Source organism: Corvus hawaiiensis, chromosome 3, assembly GCF_020740725.1.
Source record: "Corvus hawaiiensis isolate bCorHaw1 chromosome 3, bCorHaw1.pri.cur, whole genome shotgun sequence".
Lineage (NCBI taxonomy): Eukaryota > Metazoa > Chordata > Aves > Passeriformes > Corvidae > Corvus > Corvus hawaiiensis.
In genome coordinates, this window is record NC_063215.1 from 69,692,822 (window position 1) to 69,713,489 (window position 20,668).

The window sequence follows — 20,668 nt, forward strand, 5'->3', positions numbered from 1 at the left end:
GCAAAGTATAGATCAGACTCCTGATGCTTCTACTTTTATTTCCATTGTTGTACACAATATTGATTTTGCTCTTAGTGTAAAGGATCCAAAATCCTGACAGAGAATGTCAACACTCTGTTGCAGGAGAAAGCTTCTTTTCTTCCTAATGATCTGTGGGCAAGTGGTAATACATTTACAAGGATTTTTTTGTGCCCTTTACTAAAATAAACGTGGAAAATGTCAGTCCTGCAGAGGCCTTGTGGATTGTTTTGGTAATTCGTATGGGAGAGTTTGTTAACTGTGGCTTTTTGAGGTCCTTATAACAGTATCATATAAAAATGACTAAATGGCTTGAAAAAGATGATTTTACATTTGTAGTTAAGTCACTAATTTCTTGTGTTGGCTTGTGATGATGCAGTCAAAGTAACAGGTTTCAGCTTTAGAGGAAAGGTTGTAAGAACTTCTCTTCTTAGTGCTGCCATACTTGACAGACAAACTAGGCAGCTGCACCAGATCAACCTTTTCATTATTTTCTTTTTCTATCCTGTCACTCAAGGGCTCTTATCTTTCCTCTCTTGTTTTCAATACAGCTTCTGTTTCACTTTGTCTGGCTTATCCATTGGATTTGTTTGTGCTTTTCTACACCGTATTTAAAAGACATTTTATTTCCATTTTTGAAAGGAGTGGTTTATTTACTACCAGTACTCCCATCATCATTCAGCAATGATTCTATGCTGACTATTATCTTTGGGACCTGTCAGCTGGACAATTGTTAATCAATACACCCTGGTGGGGTTTGTTTTCCCCAGTGGTCATACTTTAAAACAGAAGGTTGTGTGGTGCCAAGTCAAATACTGTACAGAGTTTTAAGTGTATTATATTTATGCCTCTACTCTTCACTCAGTCACATAATCTCATCAAGAAATGAAATCAGTTTTTCTTGAAGTGATCTGTTCTCCATAACATCCCTGTAACAAATGTACCCATAGTTCATGTTCCATTTATACCATCATGATTCTAGGAGAGCTCTGATGGCTGCAGTCCACTGGATTTTATTTCTAGCGCTACTGTGTTTCACAGTCTTTCTGGCCTAATATCCTCAGGGCCAAGACCACTGTCACTCTGCTTGAGTGGGTCTCTATTCTGAAACACCTCAAAAATGAGGACACTGAATGGAAGAAAGCACAGGAGTACAAGGATTGTTGCAATCTATAAGCCACCCTCTACACACATCGCTGTTTGTCAATTGACAGAATGTTTCTAGTCTGATAACTTATCTCTGAATAAGTCCTGAATTCAGTACCTTACTTCATTTCCAAGAAGATGCACACAAATACATAGCTTCATCAATTAGCTGTTCATACCAGTATTGATGATGTTAAAACAGTTGAAAATGGCATAATAATTATAGTGAGAAAAGAAGGTACTATTATTTCTGCATATCAGAAGTGAAATGTAAGCCCTGAAAGGCAAAGTCATCCTTCTCTGTTTAGCTATTTAGATATTAATCATAAGCTATCATTCATAGCTGTACATTATGATCATTTGGTGCTGAAGTCTTCAACTAGTATTGTTCACCATATCTTTAATAAGTACCTGGTGGGTGATGATTTACACTCACATAAGATATTGTGCTTTGATTTTTAGTAAGTGTTTAGATAAAAGCTATTAAGATGCAAAGCTTCCATTTTTATAAGCATGCTTTACATTAGAAAAACTGTGACCAAATTCTAAAGATAAATCTCTCAAAGAATCCCCAAGTTAATAAATTTATTAGCATCATACATTTCAACTGTCTGGAAAGTGGTATTTATTATCTCAAAGAAATACAGAATTTTATTTCATTTCAATTCGGGAATTTATATTTAAAGAACAACATAGCTTAAAATATTATGTCCTACAAGCATCAAAATCTTTCAATAACCATCAAAAATTTCAGGGACCTCAAGTCCAATAAAAGCCCTTTTAATTCTCTTGTCAGTGCAGTAGTTAGAGGAAAGATGAGAAAAAATTCGATTGAACAAGGGCAGGAATATTCAATGCAAACACTTAAATAAGAATATTAGATAAAAATTCCAATTCCATAAGACAAGGCAGAGCACAAAGCAGAAAAGGGTAATTTTTAACTAAGCCATCTGAAAATTTCATAACTTTGATACAAAAAAAAGTGAATATAATAACTTCAGCAAAAGTAAAATGACATCACAAAATACCATAAAATCTTTGAGACATAGAGGGATTTCATAGGGTTGTGGGCATGGGTTTCTCCTTCCTTTTCACTGTCAGCTCCCCAGTCAATCAAATGTCCCTGGGATACCAAAGATTTTCCCCCGAAAGACTTTATGCTCTACAGTAGAGACTGTCATGTTCAGCAGTAATGACCTCAACTGATCGAATGATCCCCAGGAGCAATGATCCTCCATCCCAAAGATGGAGAGGAATCCAAATTGTTTTTAACCTACTTCTTCCTGTCTCTAGGAAAGGCTGAAAAAGTGGAAACATCTCAGCTGGGAAAGGATGGGAGTGTGGCCCGTAACAACAGTGACAGCAGATCAGGGTAGCCCACACAGATCTGACACAGAGCTGAAACAAGAGGATGCTCACAAATTAAAACTATGAGTTTCAGTGTTGTATTTGTTTGGAATCACAATCCTAACAATTACAGTATTACACCATTATACTGAAAGATATCATTACGTTAAACATACATTATGTTAAACATTTCTTTCACACTTCTTATGGCAAAAATCTCCTTCAATGGTGCCCAATACTGCCACAGCTGCAAAATACTGTCCTACTTTCACAGCAAAAAACTCTTCACATTCATTGAGGAACCATTTTAAGACAAGTGCTCAGTGCTCAGAAAGGAAAGGGACCCTGCAGCCCACTGCAGCATTAGGCTAGCACTCCAGCTTCTTCCAGCTTCTTCCCCTTGGCATCTCTGGGGGAGATCCTACCTTTGCATATTTGGATTGGGGAAAATGGCTCCTACAAGCAAAGCAGGAACAACTAAAATTTACTTCTGTAGCACACCTGCAGGAGAAGCTCTAATTCTAGTCAAAGTTTCCAAAAGTCAACGGGTCTCAAGAATATTTCTCACAGGTACCTCTCTGCACTAATTCCACAGGTCAGATTAGCCCTTGTAAAAACTGAACGCAACTCAGGCCCAGAGCTGTTTTCTGACTTCAAATAGTAGGGCCTCTGCTGCGGAGTACTTCTATTACTCCCAGGGTAAAAATGAGGTTTTAATGTATATACTGTGTAGTCAATCATCTAACTAGCAAAATATAGAACTGTTTTTGATTAACAAGCTTAAAATTTTACTTATTTTAATTTTAAAGTGACAATTGAAGTTTTGGATTTTAGAAGAAAAAATTCTAGCCAGGTAATGGATAAAGGATGATTTGGTAGTAAAAGTAGCATTTATCTGAGGTTTCATTTATCAGAGGAAAGAAATCAAGTTACTCAATTGTTTCTATAACCGGAAGGAATAAATTGAAACTATTCGACCTACAGCACCCTATGACAAATCACGCAGAAGTCTCAAAGTTAAATGTGGCATTAGAATAATGCTCAGTTTCTAATTATTTCTATTTAGTACATGCTGATTTTTACTTAAAATTATTTAACAGGACGGAGAAAAAAAAGAACTTACTTCAACATTGATGGTTGCCAGAACCTTCATCTGAAAAATCAAAAATGATACGGTCAAAATAACAAGTAAGTTCTTAAATTAGAAGTCTAAACAAAGTCATCTCTCCTCTTCACAGGCAGATCAGAACAATAATTGCCAACTGAAAGAGTAGGTGGTTAAGATCTGAAAAAGATCCTTAACCTGCCGGCTGCCTGTTCCCTTTTATATAGCGAAAAACTTAAAACTTCTATTTCTCTCACAGTTGTTTCATAGTTTCTTGTTCAGTTTGGGGTTTTTACATTGAGATGTTGGAGTGAGCAAAATAAGTAAAAAATACTCATTTTTACAATGGAGTATAGATCAGCTGGCCTTCTGATGGAATTGTGCTTTTAATGGTTATTGACAGCTACAACAGCATCAGCTCCTGTGAGAGATAGGATGAGTCATACAGAAACCCAAGCTAATGCTGGCCCAGATGTCATACCAACTAGTGCCAGCAAAATCCCTGGCAGAGGCAGCACTTCAGGCTGCAAAAAGGAATACCCACATTGGTACAGCATCTTTCACCAAAGGTAACTGTTGGTGGGCAGTGTAACATGTGGCTCAAAACCTGAAGAGTTTAAAGTGTCACCATCATCCAACAGAGACAGGGTTACCCTTCTATGTACTTTAACAAAACTACTAAGTTTTCAAAAGCAGTTTCAAACTTTTCCCTTCTGAAACACCCACAAATGGTTTTCCACCTCCTCTTGCCCCTGCCCCTGCCCCTGATCAGTAATTATTCAATGGCACCTCATACCCATCCCAGCAATTCGACATTTCATAAACCAAGAAGTTAGGATCAAAGCTTTTCTTCCCATAAAAGTGAGATGCCAAGTGTCCTCATGGAGAGTCTTTGAGCAGAGTTTAAGAGTACTGCTAATCAAAGGATGGATATCCATGCCCTGTTACCAGCCTTGGCTTTATCTGTAGTAACTAGAGTATGTCCTTAAGGCTGCCTACTCCTACAGGTCTTACGTGCTGGTCAAGGCAGTATCCATGTCTGAGAACCTGAGAAAGGTAAGTCTCATATTCTGGAGTAAGATGGAAATAGTTGATGGTGTAGAGCTGTATGCAGGTGTTGAGGCATATTAGGCCCATGTTTGTTGCAGAAAGCAGTGCTAAGCCCTCAAACAGAATCATGGAATCATAGAATAATTAAGGCTTGAAGAGATCTTTAAGATGATCAAGTCCAACTGTAAAACTAACACTGCCAAGTCTACCCCTAGACCATGTCCCCAGTAGCCACTTCTACACATCTTTTGAATACCTCCAGGATAGGTATCTCAGCCACTTTCCTCGGCAGTTCCAATGCTTGACAACCCTTTGGGTAAAGAAATTATTCCTAATAGCCAATCTAATCCTATCCTGGCACATCTTGAGGCTGTCGTAATGCCTTAGTCAATTTCAGAACATAGTTTTATAAGTGGGATTTGAGGTTCCTGATTCACTGTGTTAAGCAGCTGGGTGTAAAATCATTTACACTGCAGTCAGTGATGTCAGATAACATCACTCCAGCCTATGAGGAGGTGGCAATTCAACTTGAAAATAGCATGGGGAGGTAGTGGGCAGGGAAGAGAGCTATTTTTAATCTTATACTTTGGGAAATTATTTTTCATAGGTACATAAGAGGGATAATGCTCTGGAGGACAGGCTTTCAAATAAATTATTTCAGCATTTAACAAAACTGCACCACTGCTTTGTTATTTAATCATCCGCAGGAGTCCTTTCTTGGTTTATAAACGCTCCTGTCATAACCATTATGCACTAATTAGCTAAAACCCCTAGAAAGCATTAGTGCTGCTTTAAAGCTTTACTACACTGTCTGAAATAACTTTAAAGAAACTGGTTGCATTAAAATTGTACAAATATAAAGCACCAGTGAGCACAGATGTGTGATGTACCTCATAGCATCTACAAGTGCATACCTCTGAACAGTAGTATCTGGGAGATTAATTTGCAAATTTTAGTTTAACAGCATCTTAAGCCTGAATTTGTACTTAAAATGGTACAGATCTCCTTACAGTTTACTGATGAGGGAACTAACTGTGAGCCAGTGTCATGCAGATTGTTGTAAAACTCACGACTTTCAAGCTTCTAGATGTTGCTGTATTGAATAAAACTTAATTGCAAACAACTGTCTCTGTCCATTCTAGATATTTTCTGTAGCTGTAGAAAACAGTTAATTCTCTGATTTCCACTCTATACCTAAAAGTTAATTCTAACAGCATATTTTCTATTAAGGGAAACCTTTTCTAAACAGAAATGCAGATCATTTTCTATTAATTTCTATGAACAATGTCTATTACTAGCCATCTCTACCTTCTATCAACTTTTGTGGACTGTCTAGTAGGTTTATAATTGACAAGAACAATGTATATTTCCTAATATACTTAAAAATATAGAAAAAGTTAACTTTGATAAGAAAGTTTTTTTACGAGAAACCTTTATCTAGGTTTTTTTACGAGAAAATTTGAATGCTAGGTCACAGTCCACTCAGTTCCCTTAGGTACTGCCTAATGCAATAATAAAAGAATTTGATTTAGAATTACCTGTTTGCTAAAAACAGTTAGCACTCCTCTCTGAGAGGCTGTTACTGTGAAATGCAGAAGGGGCACCTTCACTATACCCTTAACGACGTCTTTTCTCTTGACAACTGTCAATGACAAAATATTAATCTTACAGACATAGAAAACAACAAATAGAACTGTAATAGTAAGAAAAACATAAACAAATAGAACTGTAAGAGTAAGAATATTTTCTCTTCCTGAAATGCATTTTGGTACCAAATGCAAGGCAGTGATGAAATATATCATATATTATCCTATACTTGGTTTAATTAATTATGCTGCATTTCTAAATATCATTAATGTGTTCTGGATGTGCCAGTTCTTCCTCCATTTTTTCAAAAAATGCCGAAAGACGAGTAACTACATAAATAAATAGTTTGAAATTATTCAAATAATTCATCATTTCAAAATAATTTAGGAATATGGAGAACTGGGAAATGCAGCAGGGGAGTGTTCCACGTTTAGTAAAAACCCATGTATTTTGGAACACAGAAGAAGAAGCATGAACAAGCAAAGACAGATGTGATCTTATCACTGTACTTTCAAGAAAGTGAGCAGCATTAGAAAACTGCATTAGAAAAAAAAATTTTTGATATAAGATGAAGTATGTCACCTGAATGAGTAATCTGCTGTTTTTCAGATACAAGCAAAACCATGCTTTCTTTCGAGGGGGAAGACGTGCCATCATCTTCTCCTAGGAAACAGCCAAAAACCTAAACAAAACAAAATAGAACTAAGCAAGTAATTTATTGCAAAACTACTTCTGGAAGATATATGTATAAAGTCAAATAGTTATCTCACACTTTAATAATTTAATATTCTTTGAGTAAGTACCTCAGTATTATTTCCTTTAACCATTAGTTGTCCGTATGACTTTAGACTGCTGAGATCTGATATTCAGGCACAACCTTTCTTCAATGTTTGCAAAGAAGTCAGCTTACACCGGGCTTCTAGGAATACAGCCCATCTATTTTTTTAAAGTTGTTAGTACAGCTTTGCTTTGTAATGATTGTTTGTAAATAACCATATTCAATTTTCATTTTCCAGTTCTACCTACCTCAACTAGGAAAAAAAACTACCAAAAGGAAGACAAAACAGATGACTCCGTATTTATAAACTGAGACATTCAATGTAGCATAGTGGTTTAGCCTACACAGAAGAGCTTTTCCATAAAGATATGTAGATTCCCATTTGCTGGAAAAAAAAGGTAATATAATGACTATTTTTAAAAATTCTTTTTTGGCCATCTCCCTATGTATGGCAATGTTCTACCTGTACTGAACATGAAGAAGATCCTTGCACAGGACAGTCAGGTAAGTAGCTTATTTCTGCTCCAGGGTGTGAAATTTTCAGCTGAAATGCTCTACAAATCTCAAGCTCTGTACCCAAAAGCAGTTTAGTAATTTCTTTAGGAAATTAGTCCCACTCAGATGTACAAATTTTTTTAACTTCTTTCTCATAATATGGACATTATGTATACTTCCTTTCATGAGTTCTAAAAGCAATGTCCCTTTGGATGGGAGACAAAATGTTGTATTTTATTCGAGTTCAATATTTTCCATGTTATACAATAGAGCTCCCATTTTCATTCTTTGAGACACTCAGATGTACATCTTTCAAAAAAATATTCTCACACATTACTCTTCATCTTTCACTTCACAGCTCCCTCCTTTCCATATACACAATTATTAGCTATTATACATCCTCAGTGAATACATTATCTACCACAGTCCCTTACATTCCTATTTCTAATTTCTTGTCCTATCACCTTGTCTTTCCATCCTGTATCCAAACAGAGAGGCTAGTTGTCTTGTACTTCCGTGGATCTTTTCGCTTTCCCTTATTGAAAGGAGTGACATTTTGCCTTCTTAATTGTATGTACTCATTTCCCAGCAGAGAACAGGCCAGTCAGCTTTCTGGGGACTAAGGTTTTGGTAAGAGGACTTTTTGTTTAAGGATAGGCTTATCCAGCATCAGGTCCCTCCTGAGTCCTGACAGGATGCCAGGTGCAGTGGTTGGGCAGCAGCTGCCCTAAAACCAGCAGAGAGGAAAGTTCTCAGTGCACATGTAGGTGTGTCCTGTCGCACTTCCTGCAGACATGAGACAGTGCCACTTTCGCTCCTGCCCAGAAGGCAGGACACTGCCCAAAGAAACAGCATCCTAGAAATCCCTTACAGCTGTGGAAATGGCTTCTGCTGACTCCAACATGGACACAGGAGGTCCCAACAAGCCCCAGCCCATAATGTCTACAAGATATTGATGGTGAAATAAAATGCAAGTTACACATACTTCAGATGTTTATCTCCAAAAAAATACAGCTTTCTAAGAGCTAACTACCTTTGAGAAGGCGATTCAGAGGTAAACCTCCCAAGTCACTAATAAATGATAGCTGTTGGGCTGTCCAGGATAAGTCTTTTAAACTGTGAAGCCAGCAAATGACAAAGGGTTGATCCTAATTTAACTAGAGATGATTTAAAATAACCTTAATTTTTTTTTTAAAATAAAAAACTATCCTTTGTACATGGTGTACTGTTGTGGAGACTGCTGGATACCTAGGAAATCCTTGAACATGAAGGACTTGAAAAAGAGAAATATCAGTAAGTTAAAGAAATAGGAACAGTCACACAAGGCCATAATTTTCTAGGTTGTGGAAATAAACTCGGAAGATTTTGTCAAGCTGAAGAGAGGCCAGATATGGAGAGATAAATTTGAAAAAAATTAGATCTGTTATACTAGGAAAAGAGGAACAAAGCGTCAGGGATAGAGTTCTGGGAAGGGGGCTAAGGTGAGAGAGAGAGAGAGAGAAATGATAAAACAGACATATCAAAGGAACAAAGTGAGGTGTATCCCTCTTTCTTGACTTTTGAGATCGAGGGCATTCTCAGCAGTACTAAAAGGAGCAGGCGAACTCAGAAGAATGAGGTTGAAATACAGGACATCTAGAAAAAAATCATTAGAAAACTGGAGCACAGACAGCAGAAAGCATGATGGCTGTTGAGGATATTACAGATAGTAAGTCTTATTAATGATACATTTGAAAAATTAAGTGATAAAAAGTCAGCTGAAAGAAAATCAAGGCTACTTCCATTGTTCACAGGAGGTCATGAAAGGTATGTCCAAGCTGCAGTTAATAAATAGGATTTGTCTAATAGAACTAGTAGAGTAATGAACATTATAAGAATGGATGTATCAAGTAAGGAAGGCCTTTTTGTCTCTTTCATTATCTCTCTCAAACAACAGCTAGTCTCAGCTGGACTACTTAAAATACTTTCCAGTCTTAAAAGGCCAATAATAATTTCAACAGAGTTTTAAAGCATGTAAAAGAGCAGATTTGCAGTTGTTTTTTGGTTTGGTTTTGTTTTGTGGGTGTTTTGTGTGTGTGTGTATTGCTGTTGGGGTTTTCTTTGAGTGCTTGTTTTTGTTTTTTTCAGAAAAAGAAAACCTTCATTTAAAAGGAATGAAAAGACTAAGGAGTATGAGAAAAGCAAGTGGAATTTAGTCTGGCCAAAGGTTAAATAGACTCAACTTAGAAATAATAAAACAAAAGAAGAGCTACAGATATGAGTGGAAGAAAAAAAGTGTCTATGACCCTCATCAGTAACTACACGCGGACATCTTTGATTGTCAAGAGGTTAAAAACAGATGAAAAGAATTTAGAGCTGTATATACCTATACTTGTACATCTCTGGCAAAGTTAGCCAGTCAGAACACTGCCTTCATTCCTGACAGTAGTAACTTTCCAGAACTACCTGAAGCATTTTGGAACTGCAGTGTTTGTCAGAGAAACAAAATTTTAAAATGCCACCACCACATAATATGTAGGACACAAACCAATCACATTTTATTTTGTTGGAACCCATTCAAATAATCTTGGAAGGATGTGTTTTGATCCAATCATTATGGATAGGATGCTTCCACAATTACAGAGATCAAAATCTGATGCTGAACTTACGGCTGATGTAAATTTGGCAAATGATCAATTCTGTTTCCATGTAAACTAAGCCTGAAGAATTCCAGGAGTCAGTAGTTTTCTTAATGAAGTTTTTGTTGCTCCCTCTCTACCTAGACTACTAATAAACCAAATTTTCTTTTTTTTTTTTTTTACTTGAACGGAGCTTGGCTTTATATTCCATAATGTACAGATAGCTTGTAATACATACAGACCATCAGATTACTCACCAAACAGAAAGAAAACAAAAAAGCAAAAAACCCACTGCAGCTTTTCAGTGCTGTACGGTATTTCAAACTGTGCTGGATAAGGCTGTGCCAAGGTAAAGAAATAAATACAACATTGAGTCTGATTCAAATAGTCTGATCTTTGTCTATTTTACAACTGAATTATGACTTCTGTCATGGATGAATTTCCAGTTACTTTATGTTAAAAATTTCTGCCCCGCAAAAAGACAATAAAGGAAAAAAAACCCCAGATTAACACTTTGATCAGGATTCTTTTGAATAGAAAAATAGTAAATACTTCTGTTTCATTCCCTACACCACTCAGTATAGGCTCAGAAGATATCCATCTGTACATGAAATGCATGATGTGAGATGCTGAAGATTCATTGTATACCACACTCCACTTTTTTCAAGAAAGAAAGTTTATACACAAGGCATATTAAAAGGCTGTCATCAGTGAGCTCACACTTGGTAAAATTTGAGAAACGCTCATAGAACAGGTTCTGGGGATTTTTATCCCAAGCAAATCATGCACAGATTTCATAAGGAAACTAAAGGGTTTTCACCTATTTTATTACACCCCATGCCGTGCTTGCTTGTGTAATTATGCAGCCAAATTATTTATGTAATTATGCAATTTGGTAAACTAGTCTGACTCCATTGGAAACTCAGTAAGGTTTTGGAGTAAATGATATGCACTCCAGTAAACATACAGAGCTTCCCTTAGTTCTCTTATAAACAAATGAGCCTGAACATAATTTGCTACTGTTCTGCTACTCTAAACGAAGGACAATCAGTCCTTCAGACTGTGAGCTATTTTCCAGATTTGCCCCAAGCCCTTCCTGAAGGAAATCTTTAATGCCTGACGTGAGCAAAATCCGTGAACAATGTGACACTATAATCAAAAACAATGGTTAAGAAAGGTAGTAACCAGAAATGTTCCCATACAGAACATTAAATAGAAATGGCTGAACACACCGTTTTTAGGATGATATTAGGAAATTACTTGATAGCAATTGTTGATAACATGTAAGAAACAAGTGTTGGGTATCTTCAAGGTTCCAATATTAGCATGATGTTCCAGAGTAACATAAAATGTAAATATGCTGACAAATTTGTAGTTCATGTCACTTGCTAATATCCTGCCATAAGACTTTAAGTCCAGCAAGGACTTGCCATGTATGCCATGCCACCTATGCTATCATAGGAAAGTCATTGTGTGCTGCAAATTCTGTCCCTTCTGCACCATTCTATCTTTGGGTAAGAAACAAACAAAAAAATCATGTAGTAATAATCAAGTGCCCTTGATAAGGATTGGCTCTAACAATCTAAGAACCAGTAATTTTTATAGAAGAGTTGCTTGAAACACTACCCATGGGAAACATCTTCATAAAAGACACATTTCTAGAGCAAGTGCTCATTTTTCAATGTGCAACATGCAAATAAAAAAGAGCACCATGTTTAAAAAATCCCCGAGAAAGTACTTTTTCACAAAATGTGAAGAACTGGATGCTACGGAGATAAGCTTTTTAGGCAGATTCAGAAATAACTTACAAATGGGGTAGATTAAAAATCCAGGAAGAGATATTAAACACAGAGTGCATTTGCAACTCTGGCAGAGGAAATCCTTAAGACATGTGCAGACAGATGCAAAGAGGGTAAACCGGATCTACCATTTCATAGTTACCTCATTCTTACATGCTTTTTACACAGGTTTGCTATTTATCACCATTAGAGACTGAAAAATTGATTACATGGATCTCATTCATCTACAGGACCAAATAATATATGCAGAATTCTCTGGTTACAAAACTCGACTAAAATCCTGCCCTACCTTTAATGCTTCAAATTCAAAATAAGGTCCAGATTTATGCTGTGAACAGGGGAAGAGAAAGGCAAGGAAGCAGAGGAAAGAGAAAAGAGAGGAAAGGAGCAAAAAGAGGAAGCATTTCTGAAGGTTTAGCTAAAGACAGGCTTATCCTCAGAGCACAAATGGCATACTGTAGTTTAAGAGATTTTGCATTTTGTCAAGAAGCCTGAGGACAATGCACATCACTGAAGTAGTTCTGAAGACCAGGACACACCCAGGCTTCAGGCAGCTAGAATAAATAACAACAAGAGAGTGCCTCATTATGCCATGGAGCTCATGAACAACAGACTCGTGAACAACATACAATCAACAGATAAATATTGTCACCATTTAAAATTCTAATTATTTATATTTAATAAAACTTTAGAATTCCTTACCTCAAGCCATTCTGGCTTTTCATCAGGGTTGCTGACGATCTTCCTGAAAAAGGCCTGAATATTCTGATCCTTGACTGCTGGACCAAAAAGTGTTTGTGTGGTTGTATAGAACTTATCATAGTCTATCTCATCTGTATGGGAAGAACAATGTCCACACAGTTTAAAACCAGTAAGCTATAGATCCCTTTCTTATCCACCCTACTTCTGGTTTTATTTCTCATTCAATATCAATAACGTGCAAGTTCCAGCTTCTCACATTTTATTCACTAAAGCATTTGAAAAGAAAAAAGAAGTCTTAATATTTGCTCTTTTCAAAACTACCTAATTTGCAATGCGTGACAGGAAACAGATAAAAGAATAGATAAAAATTCCTCACTTCTGTATTCTTCTCTTCCTTACCATAATTCTGATTTTTTTTTTTGAACCTGAATGGTGCGTGGGGTAAAGTTTATCCTTTCAAGCAGCAATAGCCACTTGCATTGAGAAAAGCAAAATTTTATCCCCATTATTTACAACTAGCAAGTGTATTTACATAATTCATCGGGTTTGTGCTTTTACAGAAACATTGCATCATGCTGACTTCTCTATGGGGCAACTCCACCAATTATATTTTGTGAGTGATCACCATGGCCTTGTAACCTGGTCAGAAATCCTAATAGGAGGAGAAAAGAACTCTCCTAGTGCAATCTCTCTATTTTCTGTAAAGATCAAACAGTTACAGTTAGAACATTGATTTGAGGTCTTTCTTATCGTCTTCTCTCTACGGTATGTTCTCTCCATGTGAAAATTACACTTTTCCATCAGGTTGAATATATCTTACCATCATCTTTAGTATACAAGCCTGAACTCTCCTTGGTCTTCTGGATGATCATTTTTTCAACTAGATTCTGGAATTGCTCCAAAGCATTCTTGAAATCAATCATTTCAAGAGCAGAGCAGCTCTCCTTATCATGATGCTTCTTTCCAGACATCCTTTATTAGGAGAGAGCAAGATAAGAGGGAGAGCTCTTCTTACAGCCAAGACTTGCTTTGTTCTTTAAACTCCCACATGAGTTCACGTGAGATGCAGCTGCATGACAGGTATACCAAACTTTACAGAATAAAAAAAAAAAAAAAAGACCCTGGCTTAGCGCCTCAAGCTGGCAAACAGTGCAATGAACTGTGGATGTCACAACATCCCATCACATCACAGAATCCTACTCACTGAGTGCCCCTAGGTCATGAACCAGGATCACTAAATAAACTGGCATGTGAGATTATTTCATTTTATCGCATGTAATTTGTGACAGAAGAGACCTTTAGCTCTACTTTCACCTCTTTTCTGTTAGAGACCAATAAATACCAGCCATTTATTACTACACTGAGCCCAAACTTTGTTCTAAAGTATAATTTGTGGTAAGGTGTCAAGTGTTGATCTTCAGACACAAAAAGATGGAGAATCCAACATGTTTGTTCCAAAGGTTAATTGCACAAACTGTTAAAATTTAAGCCTCTTTGTGTGGCTTATTCTTCCTTTCAGCAGTTCTCGGAATATCTTCACTAATTTAGTTGGTACATTCTCCTACTAGGGACCTTTGTTCCTTGCCTACTTCTCCTTTCCTTTAGGTCTCAGCATAATATTTGTGATTTGTATCCACATTTTTCATCTTTTCAATATCTTTAAGGAATACTGATGCCATGTTACTGAGCTATACCATAATAGGCAAAGGATGAATTTCAGACTATTTGTTAAACTCACTTTTCTGTAGACCACACCGATCAATTTCTTTGTATTGTTCTTTACTATTGATCTCCAGATCTACTTTGCTATTACTTCACACAAGGCTAATGCCAGCTTTACTGGACAAGGCTTTCTTGAATTCCTGAGTGTGGAGTCTCAGCTCTGTGGAGATTCTGTAGTTGAAAGAAAAGGAGAAATTATATTTTGTATTTCCTTATGGCAATCTAGAGGACTGATATCAAACAGACATGTTTCAAGAATATTCAAGTCACTTCTTCAAAGAAAACAAAACAGATAAAGGCAATAGTCTTCACACCAACTCAGAGTATCAGCTGAGCAACATTTTTGAAACATATAGGGAAAGCAACTAATTAGTATTAAACAGAGTTACTAAAAATAATGCATGGAAATATCTCTGCATGAAATAGCTAGTTCTTCAGGGGAAGAGGTGTCTGATGATATCTACCTAACACAAGCAATCCAACAGCTTGAAATTCTATCATTTCAAGGGGAAGAACACAAAAGTTTCTGGGTAATTCTTCTCTACTGCAATGAGCATTTCTTTTGATTAGAAGAAGGAAGAGTGTGGCAGAGAAAAGCAGCAGTGATGCCTGAAAAAGGGAAGGATAGCTTGAGCATATATTTTTGCTGTTTTCAACAGTAATTCTCAAGGAAACTATTTCCTTTGTGTGTCAAGGTACTCAGTACCTGGTCAGAGTTGTGGTGTATTTGATATACTGTCTCCAGCTGAATTCTTGCTATGCTGTGCTTCCTGTTGATTAATTTTTCCTCTGTCATCTAAGCTTGTATGACATCAGGTTATATTCTCATTTCCCAGCAGTAGTTTAAGGTTCATAAAAGGTATTGGCATCCATGACAGAAGGGTTAACAACAGAAAGCTATGCTTTGTTCTCTTGCAAAAACCCATGTGGAAACTTCATGTTATGTACCACAATGAAAACACAAAGAAACCCCAAATGAGGATTCCCTGCTTTCAGTACCAGCTGATTCTATTGTCTTCAATGTTTAAAATAAAAAAAAAGTACAGTATAATTTAAAATAAGATGTGATGACTGAGTGGACTGAAAAAAAAAAAAGTAGAGAAGATAGGAATTGCTTTAGAAGATAAGCAAAGTCTAAAAGGCAAATTCAATATTTAATTGATGAGTCAGGAAGTCCTTGCATTAGTAGGCTTACAGTAGCATTAACTGAATGAAAAGCATTTCCTTCACTGTCTCCATTACTGATAGTGTGGAAAGCACTGGATATGGAATATGATATAACTGATGTTTATTCAGAAGTTGACTCTCCCAACTCTTACCACATAATCCTATTAGTCTCAATCATTGGAAGCTCTCAGATACAAAGACAATGATATGTACATCTGTATGGGTGCAAAGAAGAGCTGCAGCAAGTTCATTGCAGGACTGGCACCTCATTTGAAAAATCAGTAATTTTCAATCTTTATCTCAATAACTACAATAATTCTCTGATATTCCATGCAAATTTTAAAATTCTGACCATGTAATTTGTTGGCTCATACAAAATAACCCAAAGCTACTGAAGAAGACAAACAGCAAAAGGTGACAGATCTCCTTTCCTGCCTGTACCAGGCTGCCAGTCACTCTTCCTGGCAGTCTCATGCAGAAGCAAATTCTCCCCAAGTAAAATGATGGTTCAGAACAGCCCAGAGAAAACACAGTGGATCTTATCTGGCCTTAGTTGTCCCTAAAGAGGCTCTGGGACATAAAAGACTTTGTTTCTGACTCTGATTTTGATCTGGATGAAGTCCAGCCCTTTAACAAGGAAAAAAAAAAAAAAAATCAGTCCCTGAAGATGCTTTCTTTTGGTAAGCTTACCCATCCTTTGCTATTTCTTCCTTATAAACATCCCATTAAACCTGGCTGTTTAAGTCAAATCAGGATGGAGCTGCTCTACTTCAGACTGGCTGAACTCTCTGACCAGTATGGAGCTGGGCAAGTAATAAGTTTTAGCATTGTAAAAACTAGATTTCTTCCATGAAAAAGTGTTTAAGGGGCACTTAAATGTTGACATTTACATAAGCTCACTCTTTTTTTCTACTGGCTCAATTTTTCACTTTGCTTTTGATATTAACACCCCACAAGCAGTATTGCACTCCTTGCCATAAAGTGCATCTGCTCCTCTCTGTACTAACAGCAGCTGAAATGACCAAGTGATAGTTTTAGAAACTGTATTTCCTATAAATTATATATTGATTTGTATGTTGGGCTCTGGAAAATGACAACAGAGCAGTGAGTTTGTAAACACTTTCACTTTATGTTTGTCAGACTAACAGGAAGCTGCAGCATAAGTATGAACTACTATGCAAGGTTATTCCTTGAAAAAAAACAGTTTATATCACAAACAAATTTCACAGTGTTATTGTTGCAAAACCTGGTGTTGCTGGTCTCATAATGGCTTTACAATGCTAGTGTTTAGAATTCAGGCTGCCCTATGAGCTGTGTCTGTACAACCAAGGACAGTATGATGTCAGCAGGCACAAGTATATATCACCATTTCTTTTAATCTACTCTGCAAGAAACAAGTGCCACAGAGGCATCAATACGCATCTGCCGCCTGAGCATGTACCACAGTCCTACACAGGCTTGTCTAGCCAAGATGAAGTTCATCTCACCTAACTTAGGCATCTAAAAGTTAGTTATTCAAGTCACCTTATGTGCCAGTCAATAGACACTTCCAGAGAGTGATTCATCTTACTGGTCTTAGGTGCTTAACCTTCAAATGCATCGTTTAGGTGAGATGAATCACACCTGCAGCTAGTACAGCTCTTTGTGCACGTCAGGTATACCAGAGTTCACATCACGGAACAGGCTGCAGCCAACTTCCAACTGCACAACAGATGCTCTGACCGCTCGACATCACCTCCCCGCCTGCTTGGGTCCCCCTCCCCTGCTGAGAACCCCTGTGCTTGCTTCAGTGAACTGTGTCTGGGCCAAGCATTTCTCTCAGCCCAGAATATCTGCACACTCTTGCAACATTTGCACTTTATCTGCTTTATTATTTAGTTTTAGAGTTCACATCCCAATACGGACTAGATTATACACATAGGATTACAAGTTCTGCAAGATGAAGCCCTAGCTTTAAACCTTTGACATTAGGGTTGTGCATTTGGGGTTTTTTTTACTTACATATTGCATTATCAACAAGTGTACATATGTATTAAAAGCCTTGTTTTAATGTCAAGTGGTTGGGAACAGATGAAAGGTTTCTTCTGTCCACAAACTCACCCTTGCTCTGTAGATACACACTGCAGCTACATATAGATACAGTGAATAATCACTTGGCTTTCATCTGCCTTTAAGGCTAAAGAATAGCAAAAACAATGTGTAAGAAAAAAAATTGCCAGGAGAACACTGTAAAAAATAAAAAAGCTGAAGCCAGGTAGCCAGAGTTTTTGGGAACTTTGGTTTGGTTTGGTTTTCAGTGACCTGCATTCTGGCTCTATACCATGTCCTTGAAATAGTAAGTTAATAAAGTTCAAAACAGGCAGCAAAACCCCAGCACTGACTCTTAAACCAGATGTATTTAATAAGGACAAAAGCTTGACTTTCCTGTTTACTCTCTGCTTGTCAGGAAAGATGGGGAAGAGCCTGTGACTTTAAAGGCACACTAGTACAAGACAGAGAACAAAGAAAATGAGTGGAAGCAACACATAACTCAGTGAACAAGAAACAAATACCTATTTTGTCTCTTGAATGCCTTAAAGCATTCTTTTTCCTTAAAGCATTCTTTTTCCACCCTACAATGTTCTCACTGCAGAAGCCTTTTTAATGGTGCAGTTAGACCATTGTACTGGGAGTCATGGTTAGTGGTTCTATTTCTACCAAACCTTAGAGAGTAGCAGCGACTTTTGACAGTTTTACTCTGCTTCAGATTCTTCAGCTCTAACATGTGACACTTGATCTCTGGTGTGCTGAAACATTTCAAATTACTAAATACTAAAATCTTTTGAAGACAGTCCCAGGCATCTGCAAACTTTCCAGTTGTGAATTATTAGTTCCAAGTCTGGCTTTTAAGGTTTGCCTTATGCATATGTTGGCCACCTGAAAATTTACTGCCAATGCACTCTTCCACCTCATGTGAATTGTGCATAACAGACAACATGTTAATAGGACTGCTGCAGAAGAGATCTAGGAAGTTGTTGGGAGTTTCAGAGACTGTTTCTGTAGTACAGGACTGGGGACCTTCTATTCCTGCTCCTTGTTGTATTTTTTTAATCCCATGAGCTCAGCTATATACATGCTTAGTACTTTGATGCAATTCTAGTAAGTCACACAAATATACTTTTACTAATGGGTTCTGGTCTATCCTATTATGCAACAGTAAAAGCAAAGGTAAAATCTTTTTTTCAGCAGAAAAGGATTGACTAAAGAATTAGATTATTAAAGCCATAGCTGCATTTTTCTAGACTGAGTTAGGCAAAACAGAAGCTGGACAAGAATTGGGTCAGGGGTTCTGTTACCAGCTTTGCCTTTGACCTGATGATACAATAAAAGAGCATTTCTTTTTGTTGGGCCTCATATGAGAAGTGACATTGCATGGAAGACAAATGGAACTCTGCTCATGAAGTATCCAAGACCACCTGAATAACATTTGCAATTTGACAGTATTAATAATGTGACCATTGCAAATAAAGCATTGAAGAGATTGCACATTTATGGATCTATTTAGTTGTGCTGCAAAAAAGCCCAAACCAGGAATTCTGAGATATGATCTTTGTAAAATGCAAGTTATGGGTTCTCTTGTGTTCTATAAATTCAAAGACATTGAGAGGGTATTTCTGACAGGTGCTGTAGTGAAATACCTCTTAGAAACCCTAAGTATATAATGGAATCTGCCAATGGACAGTATGTTGTCTGGCATGTACTACTCACTAAATTACATTTTCCCCCTGTTCTTCTTACCACCTATTCTCTCATTTTGCAGGGACAAAAATATACACAATTTAAGATCTTCCTTTAGAGGCAGAAGAGAGATGTCTTGTTCTTAATGAGGTGTAGTATTAATTTGGTCCAGTCATTGTTAGACTTTTAGAATGCAGTGAGCGTCCTAAATGAACCCATGACTGTGCACTGATATAATATTTTTGCACATGGTCTGTCATGCACAGGTAAATCTCTTTCGTGTATGAGACAAGACAAAGTTATGCCTTTCCTAAAACCCATGCTCAAGTACTGTGGTCTATTACTGGAAATTCTGGAAGGTCATGTGTTCTGTAAACAAAGCTTTTATGGTAAAAAACATATAATTGATTTGAGAAAGGAAGCTGCTCCTTCCTTTATAATGAGAAAAACCCTGAAGGCCAGTGCTGAAGAAACAGACTGAACTTGCTTTTTGAAGTAAGTTTCAATTACTGATTCCATGCTATTTATGGGATTTAACAACATGGATTGTAAATAAAGTTAACATTGATAAGAATAGTTACTTTAATCAGCATTTTATTTTTCTGACCTATGACTTTATTCCTACTGCCTTGTATTACACCAGTAATTTGTCATATAAGATTTATTGCCATGAGAAGCCCATAATTTGCACATAGTTGTGTTTTGAAAGACATCAAACCAACCTCAGCTGTCCATGTTTTCAGTCGTAGTTCACCCTTAGTCTAGACCATTTAATACCACTGCGTATAAGAAAAAAAAAAGTTATTTTTTGATAAGACATGTATGCATTAAAATTCTGTTGCTTTCACAGCTGATTTTTGTTTTTAAAAACTAAAGTAAGAATAGACCTAAACTGAAAGTTTTCTTTGGGCCCTTATGAAGGCTGTCACATATCAGCACATATTAAAGCAAACAAATTAGGTCTTCCTGCTGGAAGGAAAACTGATGCTTGGTCTGGCAAGGTGTTTTGAGTGTAGAACCATGATGAGCAAAATTCCCTATGAAACACTCAGGAGTGGGTTGGGTTTGGAGACAGTACAGCCACCCTAACATAGCTGCGGCTCAGGGCAACACCGTGACTAATGCCAGCTAAAGCTGTACACAGGCTGCTAAGGCACTCCTGTACAACAAACACTGGACACAAAGGTATAAAAATAGATGACTTCACGGTGGAAACCGTGGTGTCTTACTTGCCCCATGGCTGACAAAGTGTTCACTCGCACCACAGGTTTGCCCGGGCCATGACGCTGCTGGTCGCTTTGTGGGGTTCCAACTCCTAGGGCCAAGCTGTAAGCACTGCGGGGAACCTCCTGAGAAAGACGCTATTGCCATAATAGGAGTTTTCATTGGCAGGACATCTGGGGAAGAAGCCTAAATA

At 37.2% G+C, this 20,668-nt stretch overlaps 1 protein-coding gene across 10 annotated transcripts in view; it reads right to left on the minus strand.

Moving 5' to 3' along the window:
• The window catches only part of WDR64 (WD repeat domain 64), a 69,983-nt gene that overhangs the window by 49,030 nt on the left and 285 nt on the right, over nucleotides 1–20,668 (minus strand). For 4 of the 10 annotated variants that reach the window (XM_048299486.1, XM_048299485.1, XM_048299487.1 and 1 more), the window contains exons 2-8: nucleotides 19,974–20,030; nucleotides 14,384–14,538; nucleotides 13,466–13,617; nucleotides 12,646–12,776; nucleotides 6,836–6,935; nucleotides 6,205–6,308; nucleotides 3,635–3,664 (exon numbers count right to left, since the gene is read on the minus strand). In XM_048299486.1, coding sequence (XP_048155443.1) covers nucleotides 3,635–3,664; nucleotides 6,205–6,308; nucleotides 6,836–6,935; nucleotides 12,646–12,776; nucleotides 13,466–13,616 — 516 coding nt within the window. In that variant the 5' untranslated portion in view covers nucleotide 13,617; nucleotides 14,384–14,538; nucleotides 19,974–20,030. Of the gene's footprint in view, nucleotides 1–3,634; nucleotides 3,665–6,204; nucleotides 6,309–6,835; nucleotides 6,936–7,056; nucleotides 7,226–7,279; nucleotides 7,345–12,645; nucleotides 12,777–13,465; nucleotides 13,618–14,383; nucleotides 14,539–19,973; nucleotides 20,031–20,668 lie in introns of those variants that run through there. The other 6 variants (XM_048299493.1, XM_048299490.1, XM_048299489.1 and 3 more) reach the window with 5 other exon arrangements.